The following is a 14,835-nucleotide window of genomic DNA, read 5'->3' as shown; positions in this document are numbered from 1 at the left end:
TGAAAGATCAGGTCAGACAAGGTTTCCTGCTGTTCTGTCTTCTAGCAGCTTCTGAATTTATAAGCAAAAAATGATGAACTCATTCATTATTTTCTCTGTCCTTCTTTTAAGCTTTTTCACCTTTGCAGTCTTGGCAGTTCCAGTTTGGTTCTGCTGGGCTAAGAGAAACAATATACTGTGTGCCTTTTGCAGGGCTGTTTGAAAATGGTGAACATGTAGAAGAGACAGGCCACAAGGCTGTAGAGCTGCTATGTGCCTTAGTATGTTTCTCTAAAGGGTCAAAGTTGTGTGGACATAACTTGTTCTTTCCACCAGAAAAGTGGAGAATCGTCTTCTCAGTTGAGTCAAGAGCAGAAAAGTGTCTTTGATGAAGATCTTCAAAAGAAAATCGAGGAGAATGAACGGCTGCACATACAGGTGACAAAAACTGAACTACAAAAGAATGGATTTTGGGGGCTGGCAAGGTGGCTCAATGGGTAAAGACACTTGTCAAACCTGATGGCCTGAGTTCCATCCGTGGGTCCTAAGTAGTGGAAGGAGCAAACCAATTCTCCACCAGCTTTCACCTGGCAAGTCGTCCCTTAAAGTGCACTTAAGTAAGTGCACTTGAAAGATATGAGGAGCCATGAGATGGCACAGTGTGTAAATGTACTTGCCGCAAGCCTGACAAGTTCAATCCCTGGGACCGTAAATGACTCTTCTGACCTCTGCATGTGTGCACACACGTAAATAAATACGTGAAATTAAAAAAGAAATCTCAAAAATTTTGATCGCAGTGCATTTTAAGTATTCATAACTCTTAATTAGTATCAGACTCATTAAGGACAAAAAGCTTTGTAAAGAACAGAGCCTCAGGTGAATTGTCTATTAATAGTTGGTCAGAGTAGGGATTTGTGGGACTAAGAGAAGGGAGGTGCAGGCTTTGGGGCAGGCTTCTGTGTTTCCATGCTCTTCCTGCCATGTTTTTACTCTAAGACAATGTGTTCAGGCTGCTTCTACCTCTGCAAATGGGGGGATAAGAATGTATCCACAACTCTTCCCTGTGGCAGTTAAGGGCTCCGGTCCTCTAGCTCTCCTCCCGTCAGCCACATGGCAGTCACGGGTGAGTGCCACTGCTGTTCTTGAGGTATGCACTGGGATCCTCAGAAGAAAAACAGTCTTTTTCTTTCAGTTTTTCGAAGCTGATGAGCAGCACAAACATGTGGAAGCGGAACTGAGGAGTCGGCTGGCAGCTCTGGAAACAGAAGCTGCTCAGCACCAAGCTGTGATTGATGGCCTGACCCGGAAGTACATGGAGACCATTGAGAAACTACAGAATGACAAGGCTAAGCTAGAAGTAAGCCCCACTTCCCAGGGAGGGATGTTAAAAACTAGTTCAGGCTCCTCTAAGTTCAGCCATAGGCTGAACTGTCAGCTTTTCTTTTCTTTTCCCTCAAATTCAGGTAAAATCTCAGACTTTAGAAAAGGAGGCCAAGGAATGTCGTCTTCGAACAGAAGAATGGTATGTGGAAATGTGAATTCTAAGAGGCCCTGAAATCAGAATCAAAGCCCGAGGCTCCATTTAGCTTTTTTTCTGTCTCACTCTGAGCTGAGGACTCTGGTGTAGGCACTGCCAGGGTCCTCTTCTGTTATCAGGAGCCGAAGCATCTTGACAAAGCTTGACGTCAGCAGAGGGTCTGGGTCAGCTCTCAGTGGGGCTGGGCTTTGTGTTTCTGACTTTCGTGGAACAGGGACCCGGCCGAAATGGTGCCAACCGATTTTTTTTTTTTTTGAGACAGGGTTTCTCTGTGTAGCCTTGGCTGTCTTGGATGTGCTTTGTAGACCAGGTTGGCCTAGAGCTCACAGCAATCTGCCTGCCTCTCCCTCCATGAATGCTGGGATTACAGGCCTGGGTCACCACACCCGGCTGATGCCAACTGTTTAATGGTATATGTTGAATAAAATTGAGGTTATAGGATCTAATTGAGAGATTTCTAAACCTCAGAACATTACATAACAATGTGCCAAAGCCATTCATAGTCTTAACACTTTCTTTTCTGGCATTTACTATGATACTTAAGTTTCACTGCATTGGTGAAAATACATATGTGGTTTAGATGTGTATCTGTGCTAGTAATTTAACCAATACAGAAATAATCAGCTTTTTAATTTAAGGAAAATATAATCTGGTATTAATACTTAAAAACTGTACAGTGATAAAACATAAGAGGAAATTACAATTATCTTGGGTAAGTAAACTGAGGTTGTGCAAGAGACTGGAACTATGGTGGATTCTCTAGAAGTCTCTGGGGCTTTGCAGTAGGGCTGGTGCCTTTCCTAACGTCATCTTTGAACAACTCTCAGTGGAGTGTTCCAGATGTCAGCACAGCTCTCTGAAAGCCTGCTGCCAGCTGTTGGGGTAACAAGCAATTGACGATTCACTGATTGGTAATAATGTGGTAATGTGAGTTCTTTTTTCTTTCAGTCAGTTACAGTTAAAGAATCTTCATGAAGATTTGTCAGGTAGATTAGAGGAATCCTTATCAATCATCAATGAAAAAGTCCCTTTTAATGATACAAGTAGGTATTACGTATACGTAAGTGTCTCTTATTTGCATCCCTGAATCTCTCTGTCGTAGCTAGTAAATTAAGAGAATTTCTAATTTTCTCAGGGAAAAAAAAATCGAATTGGCCTTGAGGGGCGGGGTTGGGATGGGGGTTGCTGTCTTGATCAGGCCTGGTTCTCATGTTTCCTAGGGACATTCTGAATCATCTCCTAAGTGCTCCAAAGCCAGTGTTCTTGGGAGATGTCCAGTGCATTCTTTGAACTACATTTCTCATGCTCGAGGATACCCATCAGCATGTGAAGTGGGGGGAAGTTTGCATAAGAGTTGTTCACTAGGTTGTGGGGGTATGTGTGTCCATAGTAGGATATGGGTTTTTTTTGTTTTTGTGGCCTGTTAGCTTCTGCCCCTGGGGAAATTCCCAGTGACAGGAAGCTGTTGGGAAGTCTGGCTTCTGTTTTCTCATGGAGATGGCCTGATAGCTTACACGTTCAAGAGTGACAAAAAAGAACTTAAATAGTACCTTAAAACAGTACTCATGTGTGCAGTAGATGTTTAGCCTTTAGGTAGGAGTAAATGAAACCCTTAAAGCAAAGAAACCATTTATTTGGAAGCCAGGGAGATGGCTTAGTGGGTAAAGATGCTTATTGCCAAGCACTCCGAGTTCAGACCCCAGAACGCACATGGGAGAGAGAGAGAACCAACCCCCAAAGTTGTCCTTGGACCTCCATCTCTGTGGCATTCCTCCCACCTGCTCCAGGAAATAAATTAGTTTTTAAAAATTAAAAAAAGCAAATAAAACTTAAAAGAAAATATATCTGGAACTTGAAGCATGTAATCAAGTTAGTATACACTTCCCTTTTTTATAGCTACATTTGAAATTTGTTTTTTAATTTCCTTAAATTTTTCTTGGAAAAGTCTGGGGGTCGGGAAAGAGAAAAGAGAGGAGAAAATAGTCCTTTGATTGCATGAAATCAGCATAGGTGGGGCTGGAGAGGGGCCCCGGTGGTTGAGAGCATGGACCACCCTTCCAGAGGACCTGGGCTCTATTTCCAGCACACACATAATAGCTCACACTGTCTGTAATTCTGATTCCAGGGACTCTGACACCACGAACATGCATAGGGCGCACAGACATGCATTGTAACTGTTCTTGTAACTGTAATTGTTTATGCAGGCCAAACACACAAACACATAAAACAAAACCGGCAAGGCCATTTCTCTATCAATAGCCTAAATTCCCCCTTGGACACCATGCCTGTCTCCAGCTTCTATGTTTGTGTGAGTGGTGTCAGTACGCTGTGGCTGTGAAGTCCTGGTGGTCCATTTGCTTGTTACTCTTTGCATCAGGCAATGATTAGGGTCTTAGTGACTAGTAGCTTCTGGGTCATATGCACTTACCCTTCCTTTTCCAGTATGACTTGTCACCAGTTTTAGATTCTGTCACGCCATTTCTCTGGGTTGCTTTTAGTTGTTTAGACTACTCTGTGCCATGTAGAGCCACTTGGAGTTGTGAGGGAAGGGACCTCATCCTTGTGGGCACTTCGAGAAACCTTCTCAGAGGAAGTATTCAGACCAGACCAGTGTAGTTAGTGCTGTTTGTTTGTTTGTTTGTTTGTTAAGAACAGAGGGGAAAAGAAGCGGGGAATTTCAGAGAGTGTAATACATGGCATAAAATTCTCCATGTCATCTCGGGTTTAGTAGTTAAATGTGGCAGAAGGCTCAGATCAAGGACTGTGAGGAGCAGTGGCCAGTAAAGTGTGGGATTAGGACTTAGGACTTAGTTACATGGCTTTCGAGTTGAATGAGAGTTGTTGGAGTGAGGCGTTGTCCTGGGATGTATGTCCTCACAGTTAATCTGGAGCATAGTGGAGATGTCCTGAGACTGGGAGAGGGGAGACCATTTGCCAAAGCTCCATGTGCTGACATGGACGTGTGAGCCTGGGTGACCAGAGAGATGTAGATCTTGTGGAAAAGAACAGGTGGGCTGTTTGGGGAGGCAAGGGAGAGGGAGGAGGCAGCGTAGGGGAAGATGATGCTACAGTAGACAAAAATAAAAGGTATAGAAATGGGTAGCTTTCTCTCATGACAAAACTACTTGAAGTTATCAGTGAAAAGGAGAGAACGTTTTTTGGGCTCAGCCCAGGGTTGTCAGTTTGTGGTTCAGATCTGCTGATTTGGGGCCTGTGGTAGGGCATAGCGTCATGGTGGTAGCACACGAAAGACCAAAGGTGCTCAGGTTGGGGCAGCTGGGAAGCAGTGGCAGGGAGGGGCTTAGGTGCCAATATCCCTCTGAAGAGCACTGCTTCAGTGATATAACTGTGCAATGAGGTCTTACTAAACTGTTCCTTCCCCTCACAGTAGCACTGTAAGATGTCAAACACACCTTTGATGCATGGGCCTTTTGTGGACATGTGTAGACATCTATGGTCTAAGCTATTATAGCAGATGGGGTGCGGGATGTGAAGGGCAGCGCAGCTTGGCTGTGGTTGATGGAAAGGTGATGGCTCTAACTGTTGCTGAGTATTTGACATAGCTCAGGAGAGAAGCAGAGTGCCCCTGCTGGTGAGATGAGCACTGTGTGGGAGTGGGGAACAGGGGAACAGTGTGAGGAGGCACATGCAGGATCCTTGGTGAGCTCCCCACTTCAGCCATGGGTAGTGAGGGGCTGTGGTAGAGGAAAGGCAGGGAAACAGTGAGGATTTTCTTCCACTGGTGATGCTGGTCATTGCTGCGCCTAGCCATGGGAGGTCAGAGCGAGTGAAGCAGCTGACTGTTCTGTGAGGCTTGGAAGTTTTGGAAGCACTAGTGCTTCCAGGACTCAGGGGTACATGGTGGTAGAGGACTGAGAAGGCGATGATGTGTAACTAGCCAGTGGAAATAAAGAAATGGATGAGGGCAGAGAGTCAGTTATGGCATTGGTAAAGAAGGGAGAGGCTGGATGTGGGGTGCTGTCCCCTGTCATGCTAGCACTACGGAGGCTGAATGGGGGAGTGCAGGTTTAAGACTAGCGTAGGATGCACAGCGACATCCTGTCTCAAAAAGGGGGGAAAAGTAGAGGAGAGGAATAGAATGAAGAGAAGGAGGAGGTATGCCAGGCCTGTCAGTCAGTCAGGAGTTGCTGCTGCTACAGAGTCCAGGAAGAGGATAGTCTCCGCACGCCGGCCTGTGAGGTAGAGTTGGGGAGTGCACTATTGGGCTAGAGATAGGGCTCAGCAGTTGAGAGCAGGTGCTTCTCTTGTGGAGGGCCTGGGTTGGCTTCCAGCACCTGCCTTAGGCAGACGCAGTTCTGGGGGCCCTGATTGCCTCCTGGCTACCTGCACATGTGTGGTACACATACAAGCAGATACTACCTTTGTTTTGTTTATTTGTTTGAGGCAGGGTTTCTCTGTGTAGCCTTGGCTCTCCTGGACTCACTTGCAGACCAGCTAGTGCACACCTGTAATCCCAGCACTCAAGAGGTGGAGGCAGGAGGATCTCTGTGAGTTCGAGTTCAGTCTGGTCTACAAAGTGAGTCCAGGACAGCCAAGGCTTCACAGAGAAACCCTGTCGTGAAAAACCAAAACAATAACAACAAAACAAAAACCCAACAAACAAACAAGAACCCTCCCACTCCCCAGAAGCACTGTGGTGCCTGGTGTTAGGCAACAGTGACAGGGCTGAGCAGGACTGTGGGACCAGCGCAGGAAAGAGAGCACTGAGATGCTGGGACCACCACCAACAGCAGCAGTGGATCTGAAAATAAGTCCTGTTAGAGAGATACTGGTAGTTTTCGAGGCTTAGTGTGGCAGTCAGGGCGGTTACTGTAACACAATGACTGACGACAGCAAGCACACTGCGGGCCTTTGTAAGGGATCTTCAGAGGCCCAGAAGAGATCTTTGAAAGGACTTCTTTGCCATGGAAAGCCAGGAGGAGTTTGTTACTTTCAATCCTGAGGTTAGAGAAGGAAACAGTTTTTACTTACGCAAGAAGCCACAGATTCTCTGTAGTTCCACCATCCTGTGCTGTGGGTGCAGAGTCGGCATTTGGGGTTCTCAGGGGAAGCCAGCTTTGCAGTTGCTCCTCTAAAGACTGAATGGGCTCTGATGCCTCCCTTTTGTCTTGTAGAGTACAGTGAGTACAACGCTCTCAACGTTCCCCTGCACAACAGGCGGCACCAGGTAAGGCTGGGCCGGAGGGATACACACAGCACCTTACTAAGGGAAGTTAGGCGAGTGGGTCTGTTTGCTGTGCTAGCGCGCTGCGTTACTCTCATTCGCTTCTCTGAGTTGTCTGAGTTGCTTTATTGAGTTCATGTGCTGCTGATTTTTAAAATTTGCTATTTATTTTTATGTTTACTGATTTATTGGGGGGGGGAGCTCATATGAGGAGGCCTGAGGATAACTCGTGGGAGTCTATTTCTCCTACCATGTATTGAACTCTGCTCATCAGGCTTGGCAGCACTGGCAGCACCCACTTTACCCAGCACCACTAGATTCTTTTATCATTGAGATGGGGTCTCACTACATATCTCTCCTGGCTTGGAGCTCACTCTGAGGACCAGGCTGGCCTCAAACTCAAGGAGATCCCCCTGCCTCTGCCTCCCAGGGGCTGGGAATAAGGCAGTACTACGGACTTTTTATGTTTTTCTCATTTTATCACATTAGAATTGAATTATGGGATGCCTTACTTTTTGAGCCAGGCTTTTGTTTAGGGTGGTGGGCTTTGCACTCAAACAGCCAAGGCCACATGGAGGAAATTTGAGTGGGAGCAAATGAATGTAGACTGATGAGTGATCTCACGAGGGTTCAAGTGCTTTAAAGCAATTGCCTGAGAGTTGACTGTGTACTTTGCATTTTAAAGCTGAAGATGCGAGATATAGCTGGGCAGGCCCTGGCCTTTGTTCAAGATCTCGTGCCTGCTCTTCTGAACTTTCACACCTATACAGAACAGAGGATTCAAATTTTTCCTGTTGATTCTGCTATAGACACAATATCACCATTGAATCAGAAGGTAAGTACAATGCCTTTTGTTGCCATGACGAATGGGAAGAACAAATAGGGAATCTTTTCAGATGGCTGCTGTGTATTAGCCAAGTACTATGGGAGACTTGGAAGAAATCACAAGCCTTCATCAACAGCAAATACAGGCTGTTAAGATAATAAAGCAAGGATATTATCAGAAGGTCACAGAGTGAACCATTGACGGAGTGATTGAGAGAGTGTGTGAATGCACGAGGGAGCGAGGGAGCGAGGGAGCGGTGATCAGCCACAGCATGGCCAGTTGGTGTAGGATCAGCGGGGAGGGCAGATGCTGATATCATCTGAGAAGATTCTCTGGGGTTTAGAGCCTTGAAGAATGAGCAGGATTTTGAATGGGAGAAGAGGGATAGTGATCATTGTTTTTGTTTGTTAATTTGAATTCGGAGAAGGAGCTGTGGGAACAGAAATGTGAACCAGGAAAACATGGTGGGTGGTGCTGAGCTTGTGGACTGATGGGGGGGGTTGAGTGAATTTCTGGATGGAATGTGAAGTCCCTGGGGGGGAGGAGGGAGAGGAAGGTTAGGAGAGCAAAGTGGCTTTTTTTGGAGGCCCTTGAGGACCAGCTGAGGCAAAGACCTTCCCTTTGGTTACAAGGCTGAGGCCTGTGCAGCTTTTTGGCAGTGGTTGATGAAGTGGAAGGTCCCATTTTATTGCTGGGAGGCTAATTCTCTGGCATGTTTCATCTGGACTGCAGTTGCTGTGAATCTGTCATTGGGCCAAGCAGCCAGTGTGGTCGGCCTACTCTTTTTCCTTCTGTTTAGGCGGCTAATGGGAAAGGGTAAAGCTAGTTGAGTGTGGTGACGTCAGCCTCTGTGCAGTTTATCTGAGGATAGAAAAAGTTTGCATGCTACTTTCTTTAGTCCCTGTGCTTTCTTTTGATGAAAAGATTTTGTGCCCCGCCCCCTCAGGTAATCCTAAAAAGGATTTCAGGTTTATTTAGCTGAAAAGCCAAAATGCTGATAAGTACATCGGTTTTGTGACTGGACAATACCCTGAGCCTAGTAGTTTAAAACAGCAGACATTGGCTATCCCCTGGTTTCTTGGTCAGGAGCTCAGGAACCAGCTAACTAGGGAGTTTGTGGCTCCTGACATCTGTCACTGGGGTTGCATTCACCAAAGGTGTCACTGGTGGAGGTGGGAAGTTAGTGCTGACTGGAGGCTAGAAGCCTGTTCTCACATGCCGTTCTCGGGAGGGTGTTTGATGTTCTCATGTCATGAACCTAACATCCCGTAGAGTTTGCTTTAGAAAGATGTGGGAGCCACAGTCTTTTGGGACCCTGGGCTAGTCCCATTGGGCGTGCCTGTTGTGTTACTGGTCACACAGACTAACCATGAAACAATATGAGCCAGTAGCCTTCAAAGGCGAGAATACATGGGTGTCACTGAGGTATTCATGGAGGCCAGCTCACGCATAGGAAGCTGAGGGTCATGCTGCAGATGTGTCCTCTGAGGGCCTGATAATGTGACCTGTGATCAGCCCTGGTTTTCTTCCTAGTCTGACTCTTACTAGCCATTTTTTTTCTTCTGTTGCATAGTGTAGTATTTGTAGGAATTAGACATACTTATGTTTACAGATCCCCAAATGATAGTAGGTAATCAAGACCTGGACTCCGGAGTCGGACTCTTTGGGTTCCCAGTGTACCTCTGTCGTGTTCTAGCTGTGTTCCCTTGGGAGGTTTACTTAATCCTTCTACAGTGGTTTCCTCATCCTTAAAATGGGAGAGGAATGTGCACATTTCACAGATACACATGAGGTGATGTGAAGGCCTGAGTGTGTCTGGCAGTGGGCACCTGGTAGGTTAGCCGTGGCCATCCTGGGTCTTAGCGGTGCTTGGTTTTCACCTCTTCTCCTGACTCCACAAACCCATTGAAGCTAATACAAAGAAGCTTTGTAATTTTAATTTGTCCGGAACACCTCATTATTTTGGAAAACTTTTGCTAAAAGATGGCCAAAGTGTGTAAAGTCATTTCTAGACCGTAAAGTATCTGAGAGCTCATAGTTCACAAACATGGGCAGCAGACCCCAGAGTGCTTGATCTGTGCCGACAGTATTACTGTGCAGTTCCCATGGGGTCACCTGCATTTTGTAGAAGATAAGACAGTAGTTTAGTGGCAGAAGTTCAGACTTGAGCCATAATTAAATACCTAGGCTGAGATATTTCATAAGTGAAACCCCTTTGCTTCTAAATTATCTAAAATATAGCGGGACCCCCTCCCCCACTCTCTATGTTGGGATTTAACCCAGAGCCTCACACATGCTAAGCACACACTATACCACTGCTATAGCACACACTATAGTCACAGCCCCTGGCTCTGTTTGCATGCTGTGATATCAGTGATAATAATAAACATTTTAAGTCATCTTGATGTAACCCTGAATAGTGAGTACAGGGTGATAGAAGCTGCCGGGTGGGCAGGTTTGTTTTCTGTCACACTGTTCAGGGATGCTGGCCCACTGTGCTCTTCATGGTGCTGCGACCCCATTTTTTCAAATGCCTGATTGTTCAATGTGTCAACCCTCTTCTGCTTCCTTCATTTGGATTGGGATAGGGACCAGCGAATATTGTCTGGGGCCTTAGAATGTTTTCCAGAAACAAGTTCAAGAGAATTCCAGTGCAAAAGTCAGCGAGTCCACGTCCTACTTGCTGATGCTTAATTTCCAGTGAATTAATTCAAATGTTTCTCCTCCTCTTCAGTTCTCTCAATACCTTCATGAAAATGCGGCATATGTGCGCCCCCTGGAGGAAGGAATGCTGCATCTATTCGAGAGCATTACAGAGGATACTGTGACTGTCCTGGTAATGTTCCTCCTTGTTTTTTACTACAGGAAATGGGAGCTCTCATTGGCCGGTTGCACTTTTAACTGTGAAACTGTCTTTTTATCCAGGAGACAACTGTGAAATTGAAAATGTTTTCAGACCATCTAACTTCCTATGTACAATTCCTTCGGAAGATCCTTCCGTATCAGTTGAAGAGGTATTCATTCCTCTGGAGGCCAGGGGAGCTTGGGCAGCTGCGGGAGGGACTGCCTGCTCTGGAATGAAAGCATTCTCCTGGACGGTTTGCAGCATGTCTGGGTACTCAGTCAGCTGTGGTTTTCAGCGGCCCTCTAGTCTGCTGACTTAGCAGTGCATAAAGTCATAATCAGTGTTCGCAGTATTGGGAATGGCACATTTTTTTGGAAGAAACATTTTGGCTTTGAGTTTTTATTATTCCTTTATTGTAAATGTCTAGAAGGGAGTTAGAACATTTAACTTCTGCATTTGAATCTTAATCCTTAGGTATCTTTGAAATGATATCTTTATATTATTAGAGACTTATTTAAATTATAAAATAAAATCTTTATCTGCTCTGGACCTTCTAGGCTATGTCACTCAGCAACCTCTAATATTCTACCTTGAATATTCAGCAACCTCTAATATTCCACCTTAAATATTCAGCAACCTGTAATATTCCACCTTAAATATTTAGCAACCTTTAATATTCAACCTTAAATTTCTAGAAAGGCATAAAATGTATTAGAATTTTGATGAAATTGCTTTTAAGTTTTAATGCTTTTTATTTGTTTGTTTTGAGGCAACATCTCACTCTGTAGTCTTGGCTTGCCTAGAGCTTGCTATGCCCACTAGGCTGGCTTTGGACTTTTGAGATCCACCTGCCTCACCCTTCTGAGTGCGGGGATTAAAGGCATGTACCAGGCACATCCGACAAGTTTTAATACTTTGATACTTGGGCTAAAACTACAAACAGAAGTTTCGCCTAAATCTTTATTTTCTTTTAAATTAAGGAATAATACAAGGAACAAAAATAGTTTTTGAAATATGAAATAGTATAAGTAGTATAAAATTAGAGTATAAATTAGGTTATTTATTGATATTTTAAAAAAGAATTTTTTTTGAAGAATTAATACATTTTATGTGACATCTGTTTCTGAATACCAAGCTATTAAGGTATTTGGGTCAGCAAATGCTTTGGTTTGTGCATATGAGAAGATTTTCGGGCTTTAAAACAGAATAGACTGTACGCTGTGACTTGTTTAAGGTTATATTTAAGAAGCATTGCAGTCCCAGCACATGGGAGGTGGACAGGAGGATTGTTAACTCTAGGTCAGTGTGCACTGCATGAAAGACCTTGTCTTAGAAAACAGAGCAACAAACACAACAGGGCCAACCCAGTCATTAAAAAGTGTTTGTTATTTTACATGGCTATACATTTTTCATGATATTAATTAACTAACTAGCTAATTAATTAATTAATTAGAGATGTCTCATTATGTGGCCTTGGTCAGCCTGGAACTCACTGTATAATACAGACAGACTAAAGAATGCGCAGAGATACGCCTGCCTCTACCTTGAAGTGCTGAGATTAAAGGTGTGCACATCTGGTTCTTTACGATTTTATTTTGAAGCATTTGCTAAATCCTTTCTCTTGGTGGCACATCCTTACCTGCTGAGCTATCCTGCTGGCCCAGCTTTTTTAAAACAGCGGCTTTGAGTGGCTGACCTGTTCTTCAGCAGAGTTGAATGAGGCTGTCTTACTAAAGCAGATGACAAGGGAATGGGTGGGAAGAGACAGAATCATGTTTCCTGTGTTCACGTTTCTAGCTTTTTGTTCTGTTTTGGGAACACAGTTTGACTACGTGATACAGGCTCACCTGGAACTCACCATCCCGCCACAGCCTTTTGATAATGGGATTGCAGACACATGAAATGCTTGGCATCTTTCTAGTTTTGTGTGAGCCTTTTTACTTGATTACGATACCTTGTTAAATAAGCATTATTTAGTGTCCACATTTTAAACTTTATAGTTAAGGGATCTACTTAAAGTTGAAAGAGGTAAAATATATTTTGTGATAATATTAAGTATTTACACTTAAATTTGAGCCTACAGTAGCAGCAATTTTTGTTTAATTAGTTTTTTAGGAATTCAGTGAAATGAAATGTCTTCTATAAATAATGCAAGGATTTTCCCAGCAAAGGTTCTGTGTATTTAATACTGAGCTAACTCACTCACTCATGTAGAATAGAAAAAAAAGCAGGGCCCCTGCCATGGCCATTCTGCAGATGAGGAAATGCTTAGCCCCACCTGTTGTGCTGGTCACTGACCGTGGTCCCACAAAGCAGTTGTGCCCCCGTGTGACCCCTACAAAGCCATCCAGGTCTCCTTCACTCCTTCTCTTGGAGTTATTTTGGATAATTTTGCTTTTGTTTCTTGGAACTATTTGATTCTAAAGGTCTTGTGAGAAGTCCTGGTGAGAAACAGTGAGACAAGCATGACTATTTTAAGAGGTTTATACAGTCGAGAGAGATGGCTCAGGAGGTAAAGACTTGTGCTGCCAGGCCTGTTGAGATTCACACGGCGGAAAGAGTGCCCCGCTTCTGCAGATTGCCTTCCGGCCACCACGTCTGTGCTGTGGCACGTGCACACACACATAATATTTTGGAAACATAATTTTAATATTTAAAAATATATTACTTTCATGCTGGAGAGGTGGCTCACTGGTTAAGGGCACACTCTGCTCTTCCAGAGCCTGGGTTTGACTTCTACCATCCACACGGTAACTGTTAGGCATCCATAACTCCAGTTCGAGGGGTCTGATGTCCTTTTCAGGCCTCATCAGGAACCAGGCACACAAATGGTGCACAGACATACATGCAGACTTGACATTTAGACAAATAGAAAAATTGCATGTATATATGTATATGTGTATGTAACCATTTAGACAAAAAAAAAAAATCTTTTATAAAAGAATAGAGGAAGCCAGGCAATGGTACAAACTTTTACTCCTAGCACACTGGCAAGTTGATATCTAAGTTTGAGGCCAGCCTGGTCTACAGAGCAAGTTCCAGGATAACCAGGGTTACACAGAGAAACCCTGTTTCAAAAAACTAAACAAAACCAAAACAAAACAAAAAAAGGAAAACGAAGTCCTCTAAGATGCTGACTTTTGAAACTCTGCCATTCCTAGTTTAGAAGAAGAATGTGAATCTTCCCTTTGCACACCTGCATTAAGAGCCAGGAACCTGGAGCTGTCCCAGGACATGAAGAAGATGACAGCGGTGTTTGAGAAGCTGCAGACATACATCGGTCTCCTCGCCTTGCCAAGTGAGTGAGACTGGCGCTCAGGGCGCAGCATGAAGGACTGAGAGCTCAGAGCTGGAGAGGACATGAGCGTTAGCTTGGGAGAGTGAGCAGGACTGCAGGCCTGCACCCGGAAAACTGTGAGCGCAGTGAGTTAGAGGCAGTGAAGTAGATGGGTCTGAATGTTGTGACTGAAGTTAAGGTAAGCTGTTTGTCACTAACCATGCATTAGATACGAATTCCTTTTCTCTCCTTTTTTTTTTTTTTTTTAAAGTGGAGAAGGGTGACTCATGACTATGGGGGGAAGGTAATAACAACTTCACTGAGGAAGCCACAGGGAGCATCATGGGTGTTCCTAGCAGCCTCGACTTCTTAGAGCCTTTAAAGATGCAGAGTGTTTTCCTTTGGCCTAATGGACAAAAATACTGAGGAAATTGACTGGACCTCCATTTTAATGATGTTTTTAGGAATGCCATGGTTTTAGCGGGGCCTGGTGGCTCATCTGTGTTCTCAGGACTCAGGAAGCTAGGGCAGTTTCTTAAGGGAAAGAGGGACTTAGGGAGGGAAGAAAGAAGGAAACTTCTATTGCAGCATGTAAATGATGGCATTAAGTATATTTTGGTTTTGCCTTTTTTAATGCTCTCAGTTACCTACTGTATATTTCACCCATTTAAAGTCCAAATCCGTCGCTTTCAGTGCGCTCACTGATGTGTACCTGCAGTACAGACCATTTTAAACCATTTTCCTCACCTGAAGAAACCCTTTGTTCTTTAGCTATTGCTTCCTATTCTGCTAGTCCTTCTCTCTCTAGCCTTAGGCAGCTGCTTCACTGTTTCCTGTCTCCAGATTTGCCAGCTCCAGATTAACAATTATGTGAACCGTTGTATGTTGCTTTCAAAAGCTTTGTCTTGTAGTAAAGCTTACAAGATCAGTGTGAAATGTAGCATGTATCCATACTCCATTCTTTTTTATTGCAGAATACTATTCCATTGTTCAGATGTACCAAATTTAATGTCTATATCCATCAAACAATTGGGATAGTTTGATTATTAAGAGCAATGATGCTACATACATTCATGTATGAGCTGTTATGTGGACTTACCGTTTTATTCCTTTTTTGAAGTTTTATTTGTTTTATGTATCTGAGTGCCCCTCTGCACGGCAGAAGATCGCATTACAGATGGTTGTG

At 44.2% G+C, this 14,835-nt stretch overlaps 1 protein-coding gene across 1 annotated transcript in view; it reads left to right on the top strand.

The window, feature by feature from the left end:
• Positions 1 to 14,835, top strand: part of Ppp1r21 (protein phosphatase 1 regulatory subunit 21) — a 57,484-nt gene that overhangs the window by 16,232 nt on the left and 26,417 nt on the right. The window contains exons 4-12 of the mRNA XM_021644496.2: positions 316 to 417; positions 1,172 to 1,336; positions 1,443 to 1,501; positions 2,465 to 2,559; positions 6,652 to 6,704; positions 7,387 to 7,536; positions 10,262 to 10,363; positions 10,453 to 10,541; positions 13,534 to 13,670. Of these exons, the coding sequence (XP_021500171.1) occupies positions 316 to 417; positions 1,172 to 1,336; positions 1,443 to 1,501; positions 2,465 to 2,559; positions 6,652 to 6,704; positions 7,387 to 7,536; positions 10,262 to 10,363; positions 10,453 to 10,541; positions 13,534 to 13,670 (952 nt within the window). The remainder of the gene's footprint in view (positions 1 to 315; positions 418 to 1,171; positions 1,337 to 1,442; positions 1,502 to 2,464; positions 2,560 to 6,651; positions 6,705 to 7,386; positions 7,537 to 10,261; positions 10,364 to 10,452; positions 10,542 to 13,533; positions 13,671 to 14,835) is intronic.

This window comes from Meriones unguiculatus, chromosome 1 (genome assembly GCF_030254825.1).
Source record: "Meriones unguiculatus strain TT.TT164.6M chromosome 1, Bangor_MerUng_6.1, whole genome shotgun sequence".
Classification (NCBI taxonomy): domain Eukaryota; kingdom Metazoa; phylum Chordata; class Mammalia; order Rodentia; family Muridae; genus Meriones; species Meriones unguiculatus.
Note: the sequence above shows the minus strand (reverse complement) of the source record. Positions and strands in the feature narration are given on the sequence as shown.